Raw genomic sequence first — 27,043 nt, forward strand, 5'->3', positions numbered from 1 at the left:
AAAAATTATGTTCGAGAACAAAATGAAGGAGGTTAACTACGAACTCATTATGAGCCTGAAACTGTATTCCCCTTTCCTTCAAGAAATCCTCAACAGCCCTACATCCCGTGGTATGGGGTATGGAGCTATATAGGGCCTCTACATCCAGTGAGGCCAGATATACACCAGGATCGCATTTGATGCCCTCTAGACGTCTCAGTACATCCATAGTATCGCGCACATACGATGGAAGGGCGGATACGAATGGACTGAGGATACGATCAATATAAAGACTAGCATTCTGAGTCAGGTTGTCGACCCCAGAGACAATGGGGCGACCCTTAAGAGGAGATATACCTTTGTGTACCTTGGGTAGGCTATAAAAGGTGGCATATTGTGGATGATCAGTCAGAATAAAGCGTTGTTCATTGATGCTCACCACATTGAGAGATCTGCCTTGATTTACCAATCTCTTTAGTTGGTTTGAAAAAGTCAGCATAGGATCATTTGGTAAAATTCTATAACAAGCAGTATCGCCCAAAATACGGTGGCACATTTCGCTGTACTGAATACGATCCATCACAACAATATTGCCACCTTTGTCTGATGGTTTGATGACAATATTGTCATCCTGCTCAAGGGCCTGTAAGCCAGCCATCTCATCTCTCGAGGTGTTGAATTTAACAGTGTTGGAAGGATCGATCTTCCTAAGTTGATCTACCACCACCTCCAGAAATACATCCATTGGAGTATTGTCATTAATGGGGGCATTTCTGGTAGATGGCTGTCTCAAATCTGTGAAAGGACCATCACCCACATTCCTCTGACCCTCTTCTAGTAATTGATTAAGTGTTCTAAAATGTGGCATATCCTCCTCAGAGATACCTAATTCAAGGCATTCTCGCCTATCGTGGGTCTTGAAAAATTTCTTCCATTTTAATTTGCGCACGAATAGATTCAAATCTTTGACCCACATAAAGAGATCGAATCTATTCGTGGGCACAAATGAGAGGCCTTTCTTAAGGATGCTAGTCTCCTCGGTCGTTAGGGTACGTGATGAGAGATTGATTATCTGCAGGGTCAGAGGAATGTGGGTGATGGTCCTTTCACAGATTTGAGACAGCCATCTACCAGAAATGCCCCCATTAATGACAATACTCCAATGGATGTATTTCTGGAGGTGGTGGTAGATCAACTTAGGAAGATCGATCCTTCCAACACTGTTAAATTCAACACCTCGAGAGATGAGATGGCTGGCTTACAGGCCCTTGAGCAGGATGACAATATTGTCATCAAACCATCAGACAAAGGTGGCAATATTGTTGTGATGGATCGTATTCAGTACAGCGAAATGTGCCACCGTATTTTGGGCGATACTGCTTGTTATAGAATTTTACCAAATGATCCTATGCTGACTTTTTCAAACCAACTAAAGAGATTGGTAAATCAAGGCAGATCTCTCAATGTGGTGAGCATCAATGAACAACGCTTTATTCTGACTGATCATCCACAATATGCCACCTTCTATAGCCTACCCAAGGTACACAAAGGTATATCTCCTCTTAAGGGTCGCCCCATTGTCTCTGGGGTCGACAACCTGACTCAGAATGCTAGTCTTTATATTGATCGTATCCTCAGTCCATTCGTATCCGCCCTTCCATCGTATGTGCGCGATACTATGGATGTACTGAGACGTCTAGAGGGCATCAAATGCGATCCTGGTGTATATCTGGCCTCACTGGATGTAGAGGCCCTATATAGCTCCATACCCCATACCACGGGATGTAGGGCTGTTGAGGATTTCTTGAAGGAAAGGGGAATACAGTTTCAGGCTCATAATGAGTTCGTAGTTAACCTCCTTCATTTTGTTCTCGAACATAATTTTTTTCTGTTCGATGGCAAATTCTTCCACCAGCTTAGGGGGGTAGCAATGGGGACTCCATGTGCACCCTCATACGCCAACATCTATCTGGGCTGGTGGGAGAAGATGATTGTATTTGGGGAGGAGATGGATCGATGGACCTCCATGATCATCCTTTGGCTAAGATTTATTGATGACATCATGATCTTGTGGTCTGGAACTAAAGAGGAGTTCAGTGAATTTGTGAGCATCCTTAATGTTAATGATATGGGGCTCTTTTTTACGTCGGCTATTCATGAGAGCAAAATGACCTTTTTGGATATCAATATACTTAAGACTGAACAGGGATATATACAAACCAATATCTTTAGGAAGGAGACAGCAACAAACAGTCTCCTTCGATGGGAGAGTTGGCATCCCGCACCCCTGAGAAAAGGCATACCCAAGGGGCAATATTTAAGGGTACGCAGGAATTGCTCCACCATGACTGACTTCAAACTAGCTGCTTCGGACCTACGGAATAGATTTCATCGTAGGGGTTATCCCCATGATGTCCTTGGATCGGCCTACCGCAATGCAATTCATTGTAATAGGAGTGAACTCTTGAATCCTAAAAAGCGCATGACTGACGACAAAATGCGCATTATAGGTACCTATGATTCATCCAATCGTGAGGTCATGAATATCCTACAGACCTACTGGGGGATCTTGCGGACTGACCCAGATGTGGGGGACATTGTGGGTGCCAGACCTCTAGTCACGTACAGGAGGGGGAGGAATATCAGGGACCGTTTAGTCCATAGCCATATGCTATCCATTCGCCCCACTACATGGCTCACGCACAATATCAAAGGTACATTTAGATGTGGGTCTTGTAAAGCCTGCGATTCTATTTCATGTGGTAACAACTTTCATAGCCATGTGACTGGTCGGACATATGACAATAGATCATTTATCAATTGCAAAACCAAGGGCATCGTTTACCTGATCTCATGTGTCTGCGGACTGCAATATGTCGGCAAGACAATTAGAGAATTCAGGAGACGAATAAGGGACCATATAGGCGACATTCGTCGTAATGTTGATACCTCGGTGGCTCGACATGTTTGGGAACAGCATAACGGTGACACCCATGCCATTCAATTCCAGGGGATTGAGCACATCAGGCCATCTGCCAGGGGTGGCAATTGGGATAAGAGGATATTACAAAAAGAGGCCCAATGGATTTTCCGCATGCATACCATGAAACCGGCGGGTCTCAATGAACAAATATCGTATAATTGTTTCCTTTGATAGCACTGTTGTGACCCCGACTGGTTATACTCCTGGGTATATACCGTATTTTCATCCCTTTCCAATATGGTTGCCCCGTGGTTACTATATTGGGTCCAGCCCTCTGTTTTGCGATAATATCGCGGTGACATCACTGGTCCTCCTTTGGGTTTCCCCCGAGATACCCCTGTTGATCGGGGATTTATGTCTGTCATCGCTATGTCCCTCCTCATATGGATGTCACACTGTGGTGACATAGTTGGCTAATGCTGCGGTCTACGATCGCCGCGTCGCTTTCCTGGATCCTCTCCTTAGCTACCTCTTAGATACCAGTGAGATCTGGCCGCCTTGTGATCCCTGGTTACCATGGACGCTTTTGTCCTTCACTCCTGTAGTGACGGCGAACGCCGGGGGGCCAGCCCTGGTTGGGCCGCGTCATGTGCGTTGCTCGACATGGGTTGGCTACACGGCCGCCGCGTCACTTCAGGGAGGGAGGGACTTAGTACTATTTATGTCCGGCATTTCACTCGGCTCGTGTTCGACCAGCTGACCAGTGTCGTATACGAGCCGGGTGAATGTAAATGAGACACGCAATAGGTGTCTCCCGGCCATACTAATCTAAATCGATGTGTTGAAATCACATCAGTGTACCCCTGATGAAGCACTGTGATAATAACGGTGCGGAAACGCGTAGGGACACGTGTTAGTGGCACGGATTGACCGGGTGTTATATTATAATTCAGACTGGGGGAATTGTTGGTTGGCAGCAATGGTGCTAACAACAATATTGTAACCGTTCCTCCTCTGTCTGGTCTACCGTGCTTATGCCTCTATTAGTACAATTGGCTATTTAGCCCTTATTTTAGTAAGGTTTTCTATAATAAAAATCAATTTTTAATCGTTCCTTTAGGCAGTGATACAATTTAACTTATCAAGTGAACGAATACCTATTGTATATCAATGCAACAATTGTTGCTTAACGTCAACTCTTATAGTAGAGGGTCCATAGTTTGACTGCTTTTAAAGTAGAGGCTCCATAGTGTGACTGCTACTACAATAAAGATTCCATAGTGTGACTGTTCTTACAGTACAGGTTCCATAGTGTGACTGATCTTACAGTAGAGGTTCCATAGTGTGACTGATCTTACAGTAGAGGTTCCATAGTGTGACTATTCTTACTGCAGAGGTTCCATAGTGTGACTGCTCTTACAGTAGAGGCAGCTAAATAGTGTGACTGATCTTACAGTAGATGTTCCATAGTGTGACTGCTCTTACAGTAGAGGATCCATAGTGTGACTGATCTTACAGTAGAGGTTCCATAGTGTGACTGCTCTTACAGTAGAGGCTCAATAGTGTGACTGATCTTACAGTAGAGGTTCCATAGTGTGTGTAATGATGGGGGGTAAGGAAACAGACAAGTGAACCCTAATCTACCCGCCACTCAGTCCCTGCCTACTTGCAACGACCCGCCCTAGGCGACATGGTACAACTGGGCGACGGTCCCTACGCTCAATAAGTGCACGACAGACAAACAGACAAGGGTACACAGAAGCAGGGAAAAGGGGCAGTTGCCCACGACAACCTGATGAGCAACAAGAGAGGTGAACGAGCCGAGTCAAACCAGGAGTGTACGAGGTACCAAACGCAGAGCAGGAGAGTAGTCAGTAAGCCAGGGTCGATATGAAGCAGGGTCAAATAGTTCAGAAGCTGCAGCAGGGCAAGGAAACCAAACAAGAATAATCACAAGCAAGGAGGAACAGGAAAGGCAGGTATAAATAGACAGAGGGCGGGAGCTAGCTCCGTCTGGCCAGGCTGTGATAGGCTCTCCCACTCCTAAGCCTGCCACCCTGAGTGGTGGAAGATGGAGTCAGTCTCACAGACATAGAAGCAGGTGCAGACTGATTGCCTATGGGCGTAGATACAGAAGCTGTGCCTGGCAGATCCTTAACTGTACCCCCCTTTTATGAGGGGCCACTGGACCCTTTCTAGATGGACCTGGTTTATTGGGGAAACGAAGGTGGAATCTCCTGACCAATACCCCAGCGTGAACATCCCGGGCGGGTACCCAAGTCCTCTCCCCAGGCCCGTATCCTCTCCAATGGACCAGGTACTGGAGGGAGCATTGGACCATCTTGCTGTCCGCAATCTTGGCCACCTCGAATTCTACCCCCTCAGGGGTGAGAACGGGGACAGGAGGTTTAGTCGAGGGAGCCAAGGACGGGGAGCAGCGTTTAAGGAAGTAGGCATGAAACACGTCGTGTACTCGAAAAAATGGGGGCAACTCCAGTCGGAAGGAGACAGGATTGAGGACTTCAATGACCTTGTACGGCCCTATAAACCGGGGAGCAAACTTCTTGGACGGGACTTTAAGTCGCAAGTTCTTTGACGATAGCCACACCAGATCCCCGACCATAAACAAGGGGTTAACAGCATGTCTTCTATCTGCCTGAGTTTTTTGTATGCTCTGGGACGCCTCTAGGTTCTTCTGAACCTGGGCCCAGACTGTGCACAGTTCCCGATGAACGACCTCTACCTCGGGATTGTTGGAACTACCAGGTGAAACGGAGGAGAACCGTGGATTAAACCCAAAATTACAGAAAAAGGGGGAGACCCCTGACGAGTTACTGACCCGGTTATTAAGGGAAAATTCGGCGAGGGGAATGAATGAGACCCAATCAAATTGACAATCGGAGATAAAACACCTTAAATATTGTTCTAGAGACTGATTAGTCCTCTCAGTTTGGCCATTAGTTTCCGGATGGAAGGCAGAGGAGAAGGACAGATCAATCTCCAACTTTTTACAGAAGGCTCTCCAAAACAAAGAAACAAATTGTACCCCTCTGTCAGAAACAATATTGACAGGGACCCCATGGAGACACAGGATGTGTTTGACAAACAAGGTAGCTAACGTCTTAGCATTGGTTAGTTTTTTGAGGGGCACAAAGTGGCACATCTTGCTGAAGCGGTCTAGTACAACCCACACCACCGACTTGACTTGAGATGGAGGCAAATCGGTGATAAAATGCATGGAGATATGGGTCCAAGGTCTCTGGGGAATGGGAAAAGAACGTAGTAAGCCCGCTGGTCGGGACCTTGGAGTCTTGGACCTAACACAAACCTCACAAGCGGCGACGTAGGCCTTAACGTCTTTAGGCAACCCAGGCCACCAATAGTTTCTGGTAAAGAGGTGCTTGGTACCCAGGATGCCTGGATGACCAGATAGTGCGGAGTCATGATTTTCCCTAAGTACCCTTAGCCGGAATTGCAGGGGAACAAACAGCTTGTTCTCAGGAAGGTTCCCGGGAGCTGAACCTTGATCAGCAGCAATTTCAGAGACTAAATCAGAATCAATAGAGGAAATGATTATACCTGGAGGCAAAATACAAGCAGGATCTTACTCCGAAGGAGGGATGGCCATGAAGCTACGCGACAGTGCATCAGCCTTAATATTTTTAGACCCAGCCCTATAGGTAACCAAAAAGTTGAATCTGGTAAAAAATAACGCCCATCGAGCTTGTCTCGGGTTTAGCCTCCGGGCAGATTCTAGGAAAACCAGATTCTTGTGGTCGGTAAGGACCGTTACCTGGTGCCTAGCCCCCTCTAGGAAGTGGTGCCACTCTTCAAATTCCCATTTAATGGCTAAGAGTTTGCGGTTGCCAATATCATAGTTACTCTCAGTGGGCGAAAACTTCCTGGAGAAGTAGGCACAGGGACGGAGATGGGTGAGGGACCTGGTACCCTGGGACAAGACAGCCCCCACTCCCACCTCGGACACGTCAACCTCCACTATAAATGGCTCCATTTGGTTGGGCTGAACCAACACTGGGGCCGAGATAAAGCACTTCTTAAGGACCTCAAAAGCCTGGACAGCCTCAGGAGGCCAGCGGAGGAGATCAGCACCCTTGCGAGTGAGATCCGTAAGAGGCTTAGCGATGACCGAGAAGTTAGCAATAAATCTCCTGTAATAATTAGCGAACCCCAAGAAGCACTGTAACGACTTCAGGGAGGCAGGTTGGACCCATTCCGCCACAGCCTGGACCTTGGCGGGGTCCATGCGGAATTCATGAGGAGTTAGCATTTGACCCAAAAATGGTATCTCCTGCACCCCAAACACACATTTTTCGGTCTTCGCAAGCAGTTTGTTTTCCCGAAGGGCCTGGAGCACCTTCCTGACATGCTCAATGTGGGAGGACCAGTCCTTGGAAAACACAAGTATGTCATCAAGGTACACTACAAGAAACACCCCCAGGTAATCTCTTAAAATCTCATTTATTAAATTCTGGAAGACCGCGGGGGCATTACACAACCCAAAGGGCATGACGAGGTATTCGAAATGACCTTCGAGCGTGTTAAACGCAGTCTTCCACTCATCCCCCTCTTTGATGCGGATAAGGTTATACGCCCCCCGTAAATCAAACTTAGAGAACCATTGGGCCCCCTGAACCTGATTAAAGAGATCAGGAATCAAAGGAAGGGGATACTGGTTCCTTAAAGTGACCTTATTCAAGTTACGGTAGTCAATGCATGGCCTAAGACCACCATCCTTCTTCCCTACGACGAAGAAGCCAGCACCTACCGGAGAAGTAGAGGGGCGAATGTAACCCTTGGCCAGGCATTCCTGGATATACTCTCTCATGGCTTCACGTTCGGGACAAGAGAGATTAAATATCCTACCCTTAGGGAGCTTAGATCCTGGTACTAAATCGATAGCACAATCGTATTCTCTATGAGGAGGTAACACTTTGGAGGCCTCTCTAGAGAAAACATCAGCAAAGTCCTGAACAAACTCAGGTAGCGTGTTCACCTCCTTAGGGGGAGAAATAGAATTAACAGAAAAACATGACGTCAAGCATTCATTATCCCATTTGGTAAGATCCCCAGTATTCCAGTCAAACGTGGGATTATGCAACTGCAACCAGGGAAGGCCTAAAACCAAATCGGACGATAATCCCTGCATCAACAGTACAGAGCACTGCTCCAAATGCATGGAGCCTACAAGTAGTTCAAAAACAGGGGTATGCTGTGTAAAATAACCATTAGCAAGAGGAGTGGAGTCGATACCCACTACCGGGACAGGTTTAGGCAAATCAATCAAAGGCATAGCTAGAGACATAGCAAATTCCACAGACATGATATTAGCAGACGACCCTGAATCCACGAAGGCACTGCCGGTAGCAGACCTACCACCAAATGAGACCTGAAAGGGAAGCAAGGTTTTATTATGTTTCATATTTACGGGAAATACCTGTGCGCCCAAGTGACCTCCCCGATGATCACTTAGGCGCGGAAGTTCTCCGGCTGCTTGTTCTTACGCCTAGGACAGGTGTTCACTTGATGATTGTCATCCCCACAAAAGAAACAGAGACCATTCTTCCTGCGGAACTCTCTACGTTGTTGGGCGGACACGGAGGCCCCGAGTTGCATAGGTACCTCCAAGTCCACCGTGGAAGAACGAAGCAACGGAACCTCGGGGGGCATCGTGGAGGAGAAAACACAAAAACGTTCACGTTGTCGTTCCCTGAGACGTCGGTCAAGTCGTACCGCTAAAGCCATAACCTGGTCTAGGGAGTCAGAAGAGGGATAGCTAACTAGCAGGTCTTTCAGGGCGTTCGACAGACCCAACCTAAACTGGCACCTTAAGGCAGGGTCATTCCACCGAGAAGCTATGCACCACTTCCTAAAGTCAGAGCAATACTCCTCAACAGGTCTCTTACCCTGACGTAAGGTCACCAGCTGACTCTCGGCAAAGGCAGTCCTGTCAGTCTCGTCATAAATGAGTCCGAGAGCAGAAAAGAAAAGATCAACGGAGGAAAGTTCAGGGGCATCAGGAGCCAAGGAGAAGGCCCATTCTTTGGCCCTTCCTGGAGCCGGGACATAATTATACCCACCCGCTGGCACTCAAAACCTGAGGAGTGGGTCTTTAAGCGAAAGTAGAGCCTACAACTCTCCCGAAAGGAGAGAAAAGTCTTCCGGTCACCTGAGAACCGGTCAGGCAACTTGAGGTGGGGTTCAAGAGGTGAGGTGAGGAGCACTACCATGGTAGCATCAGGCTGGTTGACCCTCGGAGCCAGGGCCTGGACCTGTAGGGAGAGACCCTGCATTTGCTGAGCCAGGGTCTCAAGGGGGTCCATAGTAGTGTGAGCGACCAGGGTAGACTAGGTATATGGGCTTGCGATTATGTAATGATGGGGGATAAGGAAACAGACAAGTGAACCCTAATCTACCCGCCACTCAGTCCCTGTCTACTTGCAACGACCCGCCCTAGGCGACGGGGTACAACTGGGCGACGGTCCCTACGCTCAATAAGTGCACGACAGACAAACAGACAAGTGTACACAGAAGCAGGGAAAAGGGGCAGTTGCCCACGGCGACACCGTGAGCAACAAGAGAGGTGAACAAGCCGAGTCAAACCAGGAGTGTACAAGTTACCAAACGCAGAGCAGGAGAGTAGTGAACAAGCCGAGTCAAACCAGGAGTGTACGAGGTACCAAACGCAGAGCAGGAGAGTAGTCAGTAAGCCAAGGTCGATATGAAGCAGGGTCAAATAGTTCAGAAGCTGCAGCAGGGCCAGGAAACAAAACGAGAAGAATCACAAGCAAGGAGGAACAGGAAAGGCAGGCATAAATAGACAGAGGGCGGGAGCTAGCTCCGTCTGGCCAGGCTGTGATAGGCTCTCCCACTCCTAAGCCTGCCACCTTGAGTTGTGGAAGATGGAGTCAGTCTCACAGACATAGAAGCAGGTGCAGACTGATTGCCTATGGGCGTAGATACAGAAGCTGTGCCTGGCAGATCCTTAACATTGTGACTGTTCTTACAGTAGAGGTTCCATAGTGTGACTGCTCTTACAGTAGAGGCTAAATAGTGTGACTGATCTTACAGTAGAGGTTCCATAGTGTGACTACTCTTACAGTAGAGGTTACATAGTGTGACTGCTTTTACAATAGAGGCTCAATAGTGCGACTGATCTTACAGTAGAGGTTCCATAGTGTGACTGATCTTACAGTAGTTGTTCCATAGTGTGACTGCTCTTACAGTAGAGGTTACATAGTCTGAATGCTCTTACAGTAGAGGCTCAATAGTGTGACTGATCTTACAGTAGACGTTCCATAGTTTGACTGTTCTTACAGTAGAGGTTCCATTGTGTGACTGCTCTTACAGTAAAGGCTCAATAGTGTGACTGATCTTACAGTAGAGGTTCCATAGTTTGACTGCTCTTACAATAGAGGCTCTATAGTGTGACTGATCTTACAGTAGAGGTTCCATAGTGTGACTGTTCTTACGGGAGAGGTTTCATAGTGTGACTGCTCTTACAGTAGAGGGTCCATAGTGTGACTGCTCTTACAGTAGAGGCTCCATAGTGTGACTGCTCCTACAGTAGAGATTCCATAGTGTGACTGTTCTTACAGTAGAGGTTACATAGTGTGACTGCTCTTACAGTAGAGGTTCCATAGTGTGACTGTTCTTACAGTAGAGGTTCCATAGTGTGACTGCTCTTACAGTAGATGTTCCAAAGTGTCACTGATCTTACAGTAGAGGTTCCATAGTGTTACTGCTCTTACAGTAGAGGGTCCATAGTGTGACTAATCTTACAGTAGAGGTTCCATAGTGTGACTGTTCTTACAGTAGAGGTTCCATAGTATGACTGATCTTACAGTAGAGGTTCCATAGTGTGACTACTCTTACAGTAGAGGTTCCATAGTATGACTGCTCTTACAGTTGAGGTTCCATAGTATGACTGCTCTTACAGTAGAGGTTCCATAGTGTGACTGCTCTTACAGTAGAGGTTCCATATTGTGACTGATCTTACAGTAGAGGTTCCATAGTGTGACTGCTCTTACAGTAGATGTTCCAAAGTGTCACTGATCTTACAGTAGAGGTTCCATAGTTTTACTGCTCTTACAGTAGAGGGTCCATAGTGTGACTAATCTTACAGTAGAGGTTCCATAGTGTGACTGTTCTTACAGTAGAAGTTCCATAGTGTGACTGATCTTACAGTAGAGGTTCCGTAGTGTGACTGTTCTTACAGTAGAGGTTCCATAGTGTGACTGATCTTACAGTAGAGGTTCCATAGTGTGACTGTTCTTACAGTAGAGGTTCCATAGTGTGACTGTTCTTACAGTAGAGGCTCAATAGTGTGACTGCTCTTATAGTAGAGGTTCCATAGTGTGACCACTCTTACAGTAGAGGTTCCATAGTGTGACTGCTCTTACAGTAGAGGTTCCATAGTGTGACTGCTCTTACAATAGAGGTTCCATAGTGTGCCTGTTCTTACAGTAGATGTTCCATAGTGTGACTGCTTTTACAATAGAGGTTCCTTAGTGTGCCTGTACTTACAGTAGATGTTCCATAGTGTGACTGCTCTTACAGTAGAGGCTCCATAGTGTGACTGCTCTTACAGTAGAGGTTCCATAGTGTGACTATTCTTACAGTAGAGGTTCCATAGTGTAACTGTTCTTACAGTAGAGGTTCCATAGTGTGGCTGTTCTTACAATAGAGGTTCCATAGTGTGGTTGTTCTTACAATAGAGGTTCCATAGTGTGACTGATCTTACAGTTGAGGTTCCATAGTGTGACTGCTCTTACAGTAGAGGTTCCATAGTGTGACTGCTCTTACAGTAGGGGTTCCATAGTGTGACTGTTTTTACAGTAGAGGTTCCATAGTGTGACTGATCTTACAGTAGCTGTTCCAAAGTGTCACTGATCTTACAGTAGAGGTTCCATAGTGTTACTGCTCTTACAGTAGAGGGTCCATAGTGTGACTAATCTTAAAGTAGAGGTTCCATAGTGTGACTGTTCTTACAGTAGAGGTTCCATAGTGTGACTGTTCTTACAGTAGAGGCTCAATAGTGTGACTGCTCTTATAGTAGAGGTTCCATAGTGTGACCACTCTTACAGTAGAGGTTCCATAGTGTGACTGCTCTTACAGTAGAGGTTCCATAGTGTGACTGCTCTTACAATAGAGGTTCCATAGTGTGCCTGTTCTTACAGTAGATGTTCCATAGTGTGACTGCTTTTACAATAGAGGTTCCTTAGTGTGCCTGTACTTACAGTAGATGTTCCATAGTGTGACTGCTCTTACAGTAGAGGCTCCATAGTGTGACTGCTCTTACAGTAGAGGTTCCATAGTGTGACTATTCTTACAGTAGAGGTTCCATAGTGTAACTGTTCTTACAGTAGAGGTTCCATAGTGTGGCTGTTCTTACAATAGAGGTTCCATAGTGTGGTTGTTCTTACAATAGAGGTTCCATAGTGTGACTGATCTTACAGTTGAGGTTTCATAGTGTGACTGCTCTTACAGTAGAGGTTCCATAGTGTGACTGCTCTTACAGTAGGGGTTCCATAGTGTGACTGTTTTTACAGTAGAGGTTCCATAGTGTGACTGATCTTACAGTAGCTGTTCCAAAGTGTCACTGATCTTACAGTAGAGGTTCCATAGTGTTACTGCTCTTACAGTAGAGGGTCCATAGTGTGACTAATCTTAAAGTAGAGGTTCCATAGTGTGACTGTTCTTACAGTAGAGGTTCCATAGTGTGACTGATCTTACAGTAGAGGTTCCGTAGTGTGACTGTTCTTACAGTAGAAGTTCCTTAGTGTGACTGATCTTACAGTAGAGGTTCCGTAGTGTGACTGTTCTTACAGTAGAAGTTCCATAGTGTGACTGATCTTACAGTAGAAGTTCCATAGTGTGACTGTTCTTACAGTAGAGGTTCCATAGTGTGACTGCTCTTATAGTAGAGGTTCCATAATGTGACTGCTCTTACAGTAGAGGTTCCATAGTGTGACTGCTCTTACAATAGAGGTTCCATAGTGTGCCTGTTCTTACAGTAGATGTTCCATAGTGTGACTGCTCTTACAGTAGAGGCTCCATAGTGTGACTGCTCTTACAGTAGAGGTTCCATAGTGTGACTATTCTTACAGTAGAGGTTCCATAGTGTAACTGTTCTTACAGTAGAGGTTCCATAGTGTGGCTGTTCTTACAATAGAGGTTCCATAGTGTGGCTGTTCTTACAATAGAGGTTCCATAGTGTGACTGATATTACAGTTGAGGTTCCATAGTGTGACTGCTCTTACGGTAGAGGTTCCATAGTGTGACTTCTCTTACAGTAGGTGTTCCATAGTATGGCTGTACCTATTCAAGTGACTCTGAGAAAATTTGCTCGATACATTCAGTATTTAATTGTGAAAAACACTGGCATAGTTTTACTTTGATGTAAAGGCCTTGTATACTTGATTAAAAGTTTACTTTGTGTTGTAATACAAGTGTTGTTTTTTTCTTCATCTACGTTTGGCCTTGTCCACACGTAACGAAATTTGATCAGCAATTGCAGCAAACTTTCCGCTGCTGAAATTCCGTAGACTTACCACAGCAGGAATTGACGTGCCGTGGGCAAAAAAATAGACCATGCACGTCAAGTTGGGCTTTGATTTTTTGTGCAGTGTGTGTATGCGATTTGTTAAATCTCATACACTTTGCTGCTACTGTATTCAGCTGCATATATCCACTCACCTCCCGACGCCCGCAGCCATGGATCCGTGAGCGCTGGTCCCCATCTCCTTCCTAGGAGACGCCAGCGATCACTTCCACTCCAGTCTGCTGTGTCCCGTAGGATGCGCGCACACGCTCGTGCCCGGCCTTAAAGGGCATGCGCGCACCAAGGGGATCGTCATCATCAACAAGTGCCACGATTTCCTGGTCCATAAGAAGGCCCCAGGCCTTCTGATCCTTGCCTGAGTGTTGTTCGTTTTCCCAGTCTGTCTTGCAAATGGTCCCTTAGTGTTTCCCGTTCCAGTTGTTACCCGTGCCTTGTTCACTGTTCCTGTTTCCCATCCTGTGCCTTTAGTATCAAGTCTGCCACGTCCAGGGGAATCCGCCACGTCCTGTGTCATCTGCTACGTCCGGAGGAATCCGCCACGTTCTGTGTCATCTTCCACGTCTGGAGGAATCCGCCATGTCCTGTGTCATCTGCCACGTCCGGAGGAATCGCCACGTCTGGCGCAATCTGCGACACCTGTGTCATCCACCACATTTGGCGTTATCTGCTTCAACCGTCTCCATCAGTGCCAGAGCTTTGGCCACCGTCTGGACTATCCAGGTACCCTTGTGCGGGACATTGTATTGCTGGCGTTTCCTGTTGTTTGGACAGCTGCCTCCCCGCCACGGCGGTACGGCCTAGTGGGTCCACTAACCCGCTTTGTGACAGTACGCTCAGGCCATGGACGCCGCTGGTCAACCTGAGACTTTGACGACACAATCCATGCTGGCCGAGATGCTGGCCAAAACCAGCTCCTCCTGTCGGTGAGCGCCATAGGCCATCGGCTGCTTTCTCTAACCATAGTCGTCACCGCACCCATTCCTGCAGTTCCTCCTGCTACAGTTCCTGTCTGTACCAATCTCCTGTGTTTCTTGCCGCTACCTCCATGCTATGACGGAGATCCGAGGTCCTGCAGAGGATTTTTGAATCAGTGCTTGATCCACTTCAGACTACATGCCAGGTTCTTCTCTTCGGATTACGTTAGGATCGCCTTCATCATCTCTCTCCTTACTTGGAAAGCCGTGGCATGGGCTAATCCTCAGTGGGAACATCAGGGACCAGAGACCCGTGACTTGCAGTGCTTCTTACAGACCTTCCGCTCGATCTTTGAGGAACCTGGGAGAGTTTCTTCAGCTGCTGCATCCTTGCTGACCCTACATCAGGGAGACCTCTCCGTGGGCGAGTATGCCATTCAGTTCCGTATCCTGGCTGCTGAATTGACCTGGAACAACTAGGCTTTGGTGGCCACTTTCTGTCAGGGACTGTCTTCAGGGATCAAGGACGAGCTGGCTGCTCGCGATCTGCCATCTACCCTGGGCGATCTTGTCCTACTCGCCTCCCGGGTTGACATAAGGATCCGGGAGCGTTCCCAAGAGGTTCTCCGGGAGAGAGAACTTCCTAGGCTGGATGCCACTTTTCAGCAACCCTCCTCAGTCGTCCCACCAGAGGTTCCGATGCAGAGTAACTATGTCAAATTGTCTACCCAGGAGAGACTACGCAGACGCACTACTGGACTTTCTCTGTATTGCGGCCTCGGAGGCCATATTGTGCGCCTGTGTCCCCAGAGGCCAGAGAGACCCCATTGCCTAAAACTGATTGGAGAGACAACCCTAGATGGAACGGTACGTAATAAAGCCTTCTGTTCCAAGTTGACTATTCCTGTGACCCTAGTATCCGGCGAGAGGACGCATCAAGTTTCTGCCTATCTTGACTCTGGTTCTGCTGCAAACTTCATCCAGAAAGAGCTTGTGGATCATCTTCAGTTGCCCACAGTCCCCCCAGACAGGTCTTTGGCTGTTGCCTCAGTTAATGGACTGCCTCTGCCTAATCCCATCATTTCTAAAACCAAGCCGTTGAAGCTCCAGGTTGGAGTCCTTCATTCTGAACTAATTTCTTTCCTTGTTTTGCCCAAGGCCATCAATCCTGTTCTACTGGGCCTGCCTTGGCTTCGACTACATGCCCCAGTCCTGAACTGGAATTCTGGAGAGGTTCTCCAATGGGGCTCCAAGTGACATGGTCGTTGTCTGTTGCAGATCCATCCTGTCAAGCCTCCTCTGTCTCAGTCATTGGCGGGTCTGCCTCCCCAGTTTTCTCAGTATGCAGATGTTTTCAGCAAAAGGGAGGCTGAGATGCTGCCTCCACATCGGACTTATGACTGCCCCATTGAACTGGTTCCTAATGCCTCTCTTCCCCGTGGCCGAGTATATCCTCTCCCCTTGCCTGAGTCTCTATCCATGTTGGCCTATATCAAGGAGAACCTGGAGAGGGGTTTCATACTAAGTCTTCCTCCCCGTCCGGGGCTGGATTCTTCTTTGTTAAAAAGGAGGGATCCCTTCGACCCTGCATTGACTACCGTGGTCTCAACCAAATCACGGTCAAGAACAAATACCCGTTGCCACTTATATCTGAGCTGTTTGATCGCATACGAGGAGCCAAAAAAATTTCTAAGCTAGACCTGCGGGGGTTTTATAATCTAGTCCGGATTCGCCGGGGTGATGAATGGAAGACGGCTTTTAACATCGGGGACGGGCACTACGAATACCTAGTGATGCCCTTCGGACTGTGTAACGCTCCCACAGTGTTTCAGGAGTTCGTTAATGATATCTTCCGAGATCTCCTCTATGTTTGTGTTGTTGTTTATCTCGATGATATTTTGATTTTCTCCCCAGATCCGACGACTCATCGGAGGCATGTCCGTCAGGTTCTACTACGATTAAGGGAGGATCATTTATACGCCAAGCTGGATAAGTGCGTCTTTGAGAAGAGTTCTCTGCCCTTCCTGGGCTACATCATCTCAGATCAAGGCCTCAAGATGGATCCTGAGAAAGTGAAAGCTGTCCTGGAGTGGCCACCTCCTCAAGGCTTAAGGGCCATACAGCGGTTCCTGGGATTCGCCAATTTCTACCGGTAGTTTATTCCTAACTACTCTTCTCTGACGGCTCCCATCTCTACCCTTACCAAGAAGGGTGTGAACGCCAAGGTGTGGACTCCAGAGGCAGAGTGCGCATTTATTAGCCTCAAGAAATCCTTCACTTCAGCTTTAATCCTCCATCATCCTGATGTATCTCGGCAGTTCTCACTCGAAGTGGACACCTCCTCTGTTGGTGCAGGTGCACTTCTGTTCCAGAGGAGCTCCAAAGGAAAAGCAGTAGTATGTGGCTACTACTCAAAACTTTTTTCTTCTGCTGAGCGCAATTACTCTATTGGAGATCGGGAGCTGCTGGCCATCAAATTGGCTCTGGAGGAGTGGAGACATCTTCTAGAGGGCGCTGCTCATCCCATCCTGATCTTCACTGACCACAAGAACCTTACGTACCATCAGTCTGCACAACGACTGAATCCCCATCAAGCCAGGTGGTCGCTGTTCTTTACCCGTTTTCAGTTTGTGCTCCACTACCGTCCCGCGGACAAGAATGTGAGGGCCGATGCCCTGTCCAGATCATTTGTGATGGAAGACACGGTGGAGTCCCTTCAGACTATCATAGACCCATCCTGCATTGTCACTGCTAATCCTCTGCTGGTTAGAGACATCCCTCCTGGGAGGACTTTTGTTCGGTTGGCCGACAGGAGAAGAATTCTCCGCTTGGGACACAGTTCTAAACTTGCTGGGCACGCTGGTGTCCGTAAGACCCGAGACCTAATTGCTCGTCACTTCTGGTGACCCACGCTACCTAAAGATGTTCTGGACTTTGTCTCTTCTTGCACGGTTTGAGCTTTTAACAAAGTTACTCACTCCAAGCCTGCCGGCCTGCTTCAACCTCTGCCTGTGCCCAATGCCCCCTGGCAGCACATTGTGATGGACTTTGTCACAGACCTTCCACCCTCAGCAGGATGCAACACCGTCTGGGTTGTGGTGGACCGGTTCTCTAAGATGGCACATTTTATCCCGCTGACCGGCCTACCTTCTGTTCCTCGACTGGCGAGTCTCTTCATTCTACACATCTTTCGCTTGCATGGCCTGCCTCTACGCATTGTGTCCGACTGGGGGGTTCAGTTTACTTCAAACTTCTGGATGTTAGATCGGACTTTTCCTCAGCTTATCACCCCCAGTCCAATGGGCAAGTTGAGAGGATCAACCATATCATGGAGAATTATCTCCGCCACTTCATCTCTTCACAGCACGATAACTGGGTACAGCTTCTTCCATGGGCCGAGTTTTCATACAACAACCACACAAGTGAGTCCACCACTTCCACTCCATTTCACATTGTGTACAGTCAACATCCTAGAGTCCCTCTCCCAGTGTCAACCACATCTCAAGTACCCGCTGCTGACTCTGCTTATGGGGACTTTTTGCAAATCTGGCAACAGACCCGGTCCTCTATTTTACTGGCAGTCGATCGCATGAAGCGAAAAGCAGATACTAGGAGAAGAGAGCCGCCTCAGTATCTTCCGGGGACTAAAGTCTAGCTGTCCACTCGGAACATTCGCTTGAAGGTACACTCATACAGTGAAGGAAATAAGTATTTGATCCCTTGCTGATTTTGTAAGTTTGCCCACTGTCAAAGACATGAGCAGTCTAGAATTTTTAGGCTAGGTTAATTTTACCAGTGAGAGATAGATTATATAAAAAAAAAAAAAAAAAATCACATAGTCAAAATGATACATATTTATTAGCATTGTGTACAGAGAAATAAGTATTTGATCCCCTACCAACCATTAAGAGTTCAGCCTCCTCCAGACCAGTTACACGCTCCAAATCAACTTGGTGCCTGCATTAAAGACAGCTGTCTTAAATGGTCACCTGTATAAAAGACTCCTGTCCACAGACTCAATTAATCAGTCTGACTCTAACCTCTACAACATGGGCAAGACCAAAGAGCTTTCTAAGGATGTCAGGGACAAGAGCATAGACCTGCACAAGGCTGGAATGGGCTACAAAACCATAAGTAAGACGCTGGGTGAGAAGGAGACAACTGTTGGGGCAATAGTAAGAAAATGGAAGACATAGAAAATGACTGTCAATCGACATCGATCTGGGGCTCCATGCAAAATCTCACCTCGTGGGGTATCCTTGATCCTGAGGAAGCTGAGCGCTCAGCCGAAAACTACACGGGGGAACTTGTTAATGATCTCAAGGCAGCTGGGACCACAGTCACCAAGAAAACCATTGGTAACACATTGCGCCGTAGTGGATTAAAATCCTGCAGTGCCCGCAAGGTCCCCCTGCTCAAGAAGGCACATGTACAGGCCCGTCTGAAGTTTGCAAATGAACATCTGGATGATTCTGAGAGTGTTTGGAAGAAGGTGCTGTGGTCAGATGAGACTAAAATTGAGCTCTTTGGCATTAACTCAACTCGCCGTGTTTGGAGGAAGAAAAATGCTGCCTATGACCCAAAGAACACCGTCCCCACTGTCAAGCATGGAGGTGGAAACATTATGTTTTGGGGGTGTTTCTCTGCTAAGGGCACAGGACTACTTCACCGCATCAATAGGAGAATGGATGGAGCCATGTACCGTCAAATCCTGAGTGACAACCTCCTTCCCTCTACCAGGACATTAAAAATGGCTCGTGGCTGGGTCTTCCAGCACGACAATGACCCGAAACATACAGCCAAGGCAACAAAGGAGTGGCTCAAAAAGAAGCACATTAAGGTCATGGAGTGGCCTAGCCAGTCTCCAGACCTTAATCCCATCGAAAACTTATGGAGGGAGCTGAAGATCCGAGTTGCCAAGCGACAGCCTCGAAATCTTAATGATTTACAGATGATCTGCAAAGAGGAGTGGGCCAAAATTCCATCTAACATGTGTGCAAACCTCATCATCAACTACAAAAAACGTCTGACTGCTGTGCTTGCCAACAAGGGTTTTACCACCAAGTATTAAGTCTTGTTTGCCAAAGGGATCAAATACTTATTTCTCTGTGAACAATGCAAATAAATATATATAATTTTGACTGTGTGATTTTCTTTTTTTTTTTTGTATAATCTATCTCTCACTGGTAAAATTAACCTAGCCTAAAAATTCTAGACTGTTCATGTCTTTGACAGTGGGCAAACTTACAAAATCAGTAAGGGATCAAATACTTATTTCCTTCACTGTACATGTTTGTTCCCAGGTTCCTTGGTCCTTTCGAGATTCTGCAACAGACAAACCCTGTCTCCTATAAGCTGCGGCTGCCTCCTATCCTCAGAATCCCCAACTCCTTTCATGTGTCCCTCCTGAAGCCAGTGGTCTTGAACTGCTACAGCAAGACCTCTAGTTCCACAGTTGCTCCCAGCGGTTCTTCTGATATATTCGAGGTGAGGGAGATCCTGGACTGCAAGAGGGTAGGAGGAAGGACTTTCTATTTGGTGGACTGGAGAGGGTTTGGTCCTGAGGAGAGGTCCTGGGAGCCAGAAGAGAACCTCAGTGCCCCTGCGCTTATTAAGAAATTCCTCTCTCGCTCTGGCCCCAAGAATAGGGGGTGTAAGAGAGGGGATACTGTAGCGTCCATTGTCCATGGTTACACTCATACACCTCATACCTTCTCGAATTATGAGGATATGATCATATATCAGGTATGACTACGATCCTCACACCTTATACTCCTCATACACCTTATACCTTCTCTAGTCATGAGGATATGATCATATATCAGGTATGACTACGATCCTCACACCTTATACTCCTCATACATCTTATACTTTCTCTACTCAAGAGGTTATGACCATATATCAGGTATGACTATGATCCCCACACCTTATACTCCTCATACATCTTATACCTTCTCTACTCATGAGGATATAATCATATATCAGGTATGTCTACGATCTTCACACGTTACACTCCTCATACATCTTATACCTTCTCTTCTCATGAGGATGTGATCATATATCAGGTATGACTACGATTTCCACACCTTATACTCGTCATAAACCTCATACCTTCTCGACTTATGAAGATATGATCATATATCAGGTATGACTACGATCCTCACACCTTATACTCCTCATACATCTTATAACTTCTCTAGTCATGAGGATATGACCATATATCAGGAATGACTACGATCCTCACAACTTATACTCCTCATACATCTTATACCTTCTCTACTCATGAGGATATGATCATATATCAGGTATGTCTACGATCCTCACACCTTATACTCCTCATACATCTTATACCTTCTCTACTCATGAGGATATGATCATATATCAGGTATGTCTACGATCCCCACACCTTATACTCCTCATGCATCTTATACCTTCTCTTCTCATGAGGATATGATCATATATGAGGTATGTCTACGATCCTCACACCTTATACTCCTCATACATCTTATACCTTCTCTACTCATGAGGATATGATCATATATGAGGTATGTCTACGATCCTCACACTTTATACTCCTCATACATCTTATACCTTCTCTTCTCATGAGGATATGATCATATATCAGGTATGTCTACGATCCTCACACCTTATACTCCTCATACATCTTATACCTTCTCTTCTCATGAGGATATGATCATATATCAGGTATGCCTACGATCCTCACACCTTATACTCCTCATACATCTTATACCTTCTCTACTCATGAGGATATGATCATATATCAGGTATGACTACGATCCCCACACCTTACACTCCCCATACACCTTATACCTTCTCTACTCATGAGGTTATGACCATATATCAGGTATGACTATGATCCTCACACCTTATACTCCTCATACATCTTATACCTTCTCTACTCATGAGGATATGATCATATATCAGGTATGACTACGATCCTCACACCTTATACTCCTCATACATCTTATACCTTCTCTACTCATGAGGTTATGATCATATATCAGGTATGTCTACGATCCTCACACCTTATACTCCTCATACATCTTATACCTTCTCTACTCATGAGGATATGATCATATATCAGGCATGACTACGATCCCCACACCTTACACTCCCCATACACCTTATACCTTCGCTACTCATGAGAATATGATCATATATGAGGTATGTCTACGATCCTCACACCTTATACTCCTCATACATCTTCGCTACTCATGAGGATATGATCATATATCAGGTATGTCCACATTCCTTCTACAATCATATAGTTGTGGTGAGATGCTGGTTATAAATTGCTGCAGTAATGTCCAGTGTGAATCTGGTCTTATATGAGAATTCTAGAGCGTAGATATTTCATGTATCCAGTAACATGTATAATTAATCACACTGATATTATAGCTGATAAATAATAAAATGCTGCATCTTATCTGTCAATCACACAGTCAATCACAGTCCTGGTCCAGATGTTATTCCAAAAATTGTAGAAAAAGTCCAAAATTGTGATCTGTAGGAAACACACTGATCAAATATCAAGAGTAAAGTGAGTGTAATCCAGCTGCGCATAGAACCTAGCGACTAGTACTGTCTATGACATCATCAGTGACATCATAAGCGGCTGCAGTATCGGTTACATCATCGATTATCTCCTCCTGCCTGGATAGACTGTCTGTGTATACACTGGATATAGGCGTTACATGGGACTGCTGTTTTATAAACTTGGAAGATACATGCCCACTTGGTCAAAAGCAAAAAAAAACGCCAAGTTGGGCATTAAGAAAGTTATTAGCATAAATCTAAAATAGGTCATAACTTGGTCAAAATTGATCTACATGACAGCGCCGAGTACATGTAGGAGACAGGCCACGTAGAATGTGGTGACAGCCTCTTTAAGTCATTGAAAACCATTGAAAAAGTGAAATTAAAGTTTCTTGCCGGTTTAAACGTGCGTAAAAACAGGCGTTGCTGATGAGGCTTCTGTGGGCCAAGCGCGCGTCACAGAACCTTGATTTTTTTTAGGATAGGTCAGAGTGTCAAGGGCTACATGTGTAATAAATATAAGGTCCTCTTTAAGTTAGTGGAGCGGTTAAAAGTACATTAGATGTTTAAGTTGTTAGACCATATGCCTAATGACAGAGCCTATATGATGTCATGCAGATATGAGTCTCTACAGTTACCAACAGGGCAGCCTTAGCCACTCCATTTGCCATTGTATGGCATCAGCGTATGACATCATATTCCAGAAGCATTGTTACTAGGGGTGAGTACCTTTATAAAATAGCACCCAATGGCGCCTGACACAGTTTTTTTTCCGTATTCTGTGTAATTTCAAAAATTTTCTTGAGAGAATATTGGAGACATACAGAGGTACAGTGTGGCTCCATACATTTCTTGGCTGCTGAACTACAGTTCTGTACAATTCAGAACTACTCAGTCATCTACTCTATAAAAGGACTAATATAAAGAGACACAGGTAAAACTGTTATATCATGACACGAAAATCAGAATCTACAATAACCGTACACATGATAAATTACAAAATCCCGAAAGAAGATATAATACTATCCTTACAATGGTGACTGAGAGGCATCTAATTAGCCAATAATGTAGTAATTGGGGCTGGCACTGTCTGTCATAGGTCACCAGGAAGCAGGTGTATTAGAAGTGGTCATGCTCAGTGCAGCAAGTCGCTGTAATCCGAGTTGTATCACGACACTGACCAGGAAACTTGATTTTCTTTTTATTCAAAGTAAAGAGCACAATATACAGTACGGTACAAAAGTTTTAAGCAGTTCTGAAAAAATTTACGATTTCATTCTAATAAATAAACGATATTATAAATACTAGAAGTGCAAAAGCCGTATTTTTTTATACACATCTAGCCTTTGACGCTCTGACCTACCATATAAAAACTCAATCTAGCCTTTTTCACTAAAATGGGTATAAATAATAATTTTCCACAATGCTGTCCCAGAGCATTTCACAACCAGTAACGAACCGTGGGTCTGATGGAATCGACCGAGGCGTCCATTCATTCGACTTGCAAAGCCAAACAATACGACACCTGACTCGGTCGTCTTTTGCCCCATAAACATGGCGGAATTTCCTTATTTAGAGCTTAATATTGACAATTTTACCAAAATATTTCCGTAACCGCTCAATGTGGAGTTACGAGCCCCGAAGCTATTATACATCACCATCTCCTGAGTATGTACGCCAAGACTCGTGACGATACGTCGCGCGGTTTGCGAGGAAACTCCTCGCTAGCGACGCCTGTTTCTACACACGGCTTCAATTTATTTTTATAAAAAAATTAATATCTTAAAAACTAACTGTTGAATATACCTAATATTTGTTACACATGTAGCCCTTGACACTCTGACCTATCCTAAGAAAATGCAAGTTTCTGTGACGCGCGCTTGACCCACAAAAGCCTTGTGAGCGACGGCTATTTTTGTGCACGTTTACAATTTAGTTCTAATGAAAAAATAATGTCTTAAAAGCGAATCGCCTCAAAGCCATCAAACTTCTGACACCTGTAGCAGTTGACACTCTGACCTACCACAGAAAATGTCAAGGGTCTGTGTCACATTCTTAGCCTCCAAAAGCCTCTTTAGCTGCTCCTGATTTACGCACAGAGTGTATAATTTACAATTTAATTCTAATAAATAAACGATATCATAAACAATATTAGTGCAAAAGCCCTTATTTTTTATACACATCTAGCCTTTGAGGCTCTGACCTACCAAATAAAAACACAGGCCAGTAGGACAGATGTAGCCCGCACAGCGGGCCATACAAATGATGCCTTTTTCACTAAAATGGGTATAAATAATCATTTTCCACAATGCTGTCCCAGAGCATTTCACAACCAGCAACGAACCGCGGGTCTGATGGAATCGACCTAGGCGTCCATTCGTTCGACTTACACAGACGAATAATAAGATACCTGACTCGGTCATTTGCTGTAAATGGGGAACCCTCTCTTGCCTCCGAAACATGGCGCAGTTCCTTCATTTATAGCTAAATCTGAGCGGTTTTATCAAAATATTTCCGTAGCTGTTTATTGTGAAGTTCCGAGCCCTGGAACGTTCATGCATCACCATGTCCTGAGTATGTCTACCACAACTCATGAACCTGCGTTGTGCGGTTCACCCAGAAAAACCTCGTCACGACGGCTGTATTTTAGGATCGTTTACAATAAAGAAACAATATCTAATAAAGAAACAATATCTGAGAAACGAATCGTCCAAAAGCCGTAACATTTTATATACTCGTAGCCTTTGACACTCTTACCTACACCCTAAAAAATCAGGGCACCCAAACAAACTTAAAATTGTTGAGCAAACAAATCTCTGTGCTCAATAATTTATTGCTTTCAACCCCGGTAGTTTTTATGCCAGGCCATATAGGTGCGATGATGCCTTCCACCCAGGTCTCTGAATGCCCCATAGGCCCAACCAGCATAGGAGAGGTTGATCAGAACAGGCCAACCGAAGGAGCTCCCACCCGTTTGTAAATCTCTGTATTTTTTATTTTATTTTTTCGTTTTTTTGAGTCAAGTTTAGATGGTGCAAAAGGAGGCCTGGCCATGACAGAGCCTATATGATGTCATGCAGATATGTATCTCTACGGTTACCTACTGTAACGTCCGTGGCTGCGGGCTGTCAGCTCCAGCCTCCCGCTGACAGCCGCAGCCACGAGTCGGCAAGCGCTGGCCCCAGCCTCCTCCTCAGAAGACGCCAGCGCTTGCATCCACTCACCTTCGCCGGAGCCCGCAGGGTGCGTGCGCACGCTCGTCCCCGCTCTTAAAGGGGCAGCACGCGCACCGGACATCTTGAACGACCTTTGATCCGTGAGTACCCTGGGCTATGAGGGGTCCAGCCCCCTAGTTCGATGCCTGAGCGTTGTTAGTTTTCCCAGTCTGTCTTGCAAATGGTCCCTTAGTTGGTCCCGTTCCTGTTGTTACCCGTACCTTGTTCTCCGTACTTGTTTCCGTGCTTTGCCCTAGTATCTAGTCGTGCCACGTCCAGAGGAACCTGCCACGTCCTGTGTCATCTGCCACGTCCAGAGGAATCTGCCACGTCCGGAGGAATCCGCCACGTCCAGAGGAATCTGCCACGTCCAGAGGAATCTGCCACGTCTGGAGGAATCCGACACGTCTAGAGGAATCCACCACATCCTGTGTCATCTGCCACGTCCGGAGGAATCCGCCACATTAGGCGCAACTTGCGGCTCCTGTGTCATCTGCCACGTTTGGCGCCATCTGCTGCACCCATCTCATCTGTGCCAGAGCTGCGGCCACCATCTGGACTATTCAGGTACCCTTGTGCGGGACATTGTATTTCTGGGGTGTCCTGTTGTTTGGCCAGCTGCCTCCCCGCTGCGGCGGTACGGCCTAGTGGGTCCACTAACCCGCTTCGTGACACCTACAAGGGAGCCTTAGCCACTTTCTTTGCCATTGTATGGCATAAGCGTATGACATCATACTCCAGAAGCATTGTTCCTAGGAGAGAATACCTTTATAAAATAGCACCCAATGGCGCCTGGCACAGTTTTTTTTTCGTATTCTGTGTAAATTCAAAAATGTTCTTGAGAGAAAATTGGAGACATACAGAGGTACAGTGTGGCTCCATACATTTCTTGGCTGCTGAACTACAGTTCTGTACAATTCAGAACTACTCAGCCATCTATTATTGAATTATTAAGCTTCCTTACTATCTATACCTGTAGTCATTATGCCGACCATCATAATCATTATCTCTTATGGTAAAATTGCATCTGTCATCTTAAGGATTCCATCCGGTACAGGTAGGCAGAAAGCCTTCTCCACCTGTAGCTCCCACCTCACTGTGGTCTCCATATTTTACTGCTCTCTGTTCACTGCTTATGGGCAGTGCTAGAAGCATCACAGCTTCTAACAACCGGTCTAGGGTTCAAGTGGCGAAAAAATTCAGAGCGCACTATGTGTTTTAGAGTCTATTTTACATTTTGGGACCAAAAGGTTTGTATGGTTAGTGACTTTCGCCATCACCACCGGTGGTGCAATGTCAAAAATGAAATTTTCAGGGAAGCGACCGGCGTAGTTTCTGACTCAGGAAGTTTACCACTAAAGGTTGTGTGCTGTGCTGAGCCAGAGTTGTGATGTGATGTATTCCACGCCTGTCCTGCTTCACTACGCCTGACGTCTGCCTGCTGCCTAGTTCCAGCCGAGTCTGCCGTGCTACTGTCCGAGCTGCCACGTGGTACCCTATACAAACTATAGACTTTTACCTGTGCCCTGTTGGCCAGCTGCCATACCGCCAAGGCGGTACGGCCCAGTGGGTCCACAAACCCTACGTGACAGTGCCACCTCTCACGCCTGCTGTCATACACCACGTCTAGTGTCATCTGCCACGCCTGATATCATCCGCCATGTGTGGCGCCATCTACCTTCAAGTTTCAGCTGTGCCTAAGCCTCTGCTACTGTCTGGACTATCCCAGGTAATCTTGTACTAGGACTTTGTATAGACTATGGCTTGGCCAGCTGCACTAAGTAGTGACAGCTCTAAGTTGTCATTAATGAGTTTACATCACATGGTGCCCGATTACATCAGTTCATTAGCCTACTTATAATAGTAGTCCAGT

General features: G+C 46.1%; 1 protein-coding gene across 1 annotated transcript in view; it reads left to right on the forward strand.

Moving 5' to 3' along the window:
• The first annotated feature begins 1,141 nt into the window (after positions 1 to 1,141).
• The window catches only part of LOC142750708 (olfactory receptor 11L1-like), a 55,369-nt gene continuing 29,467 nt past the window's right edge, over positions 1,142 to 27,043 (forward strand). Inside the window, exons 1-2 of the mRNA XM_075859693.1 lie at positions 1,142 to 1,529; positions 2,490 to 2,601. Of these exons, the coding sequence (XP_075715808.1) occupies positions 1,142 to 1,529; positions 2,490 to 2,601 (500 nt within the window). The remainder of the gene's footprint in view (positions 1,530 to 2,489; positions 2,602 to 27,043) is intronic.

This window comes from Rhinoderma darwinii, chromosome 3, assembly GCF_050947455.1.
Source record: "Rhinoderma darwinii isolate aRhiDar2 chromosome 3, aRhiDar2.hap1, whole genome shotgun sequence".
In the NCBI taxonomy this organism is placed as follows: domain Eukaryota; kingdom Metazoa; phylum Chordata; class Amphibia; order Anura; family Rhinodermatidae; genus Rhinoderma; species Rhinoderma darwinii.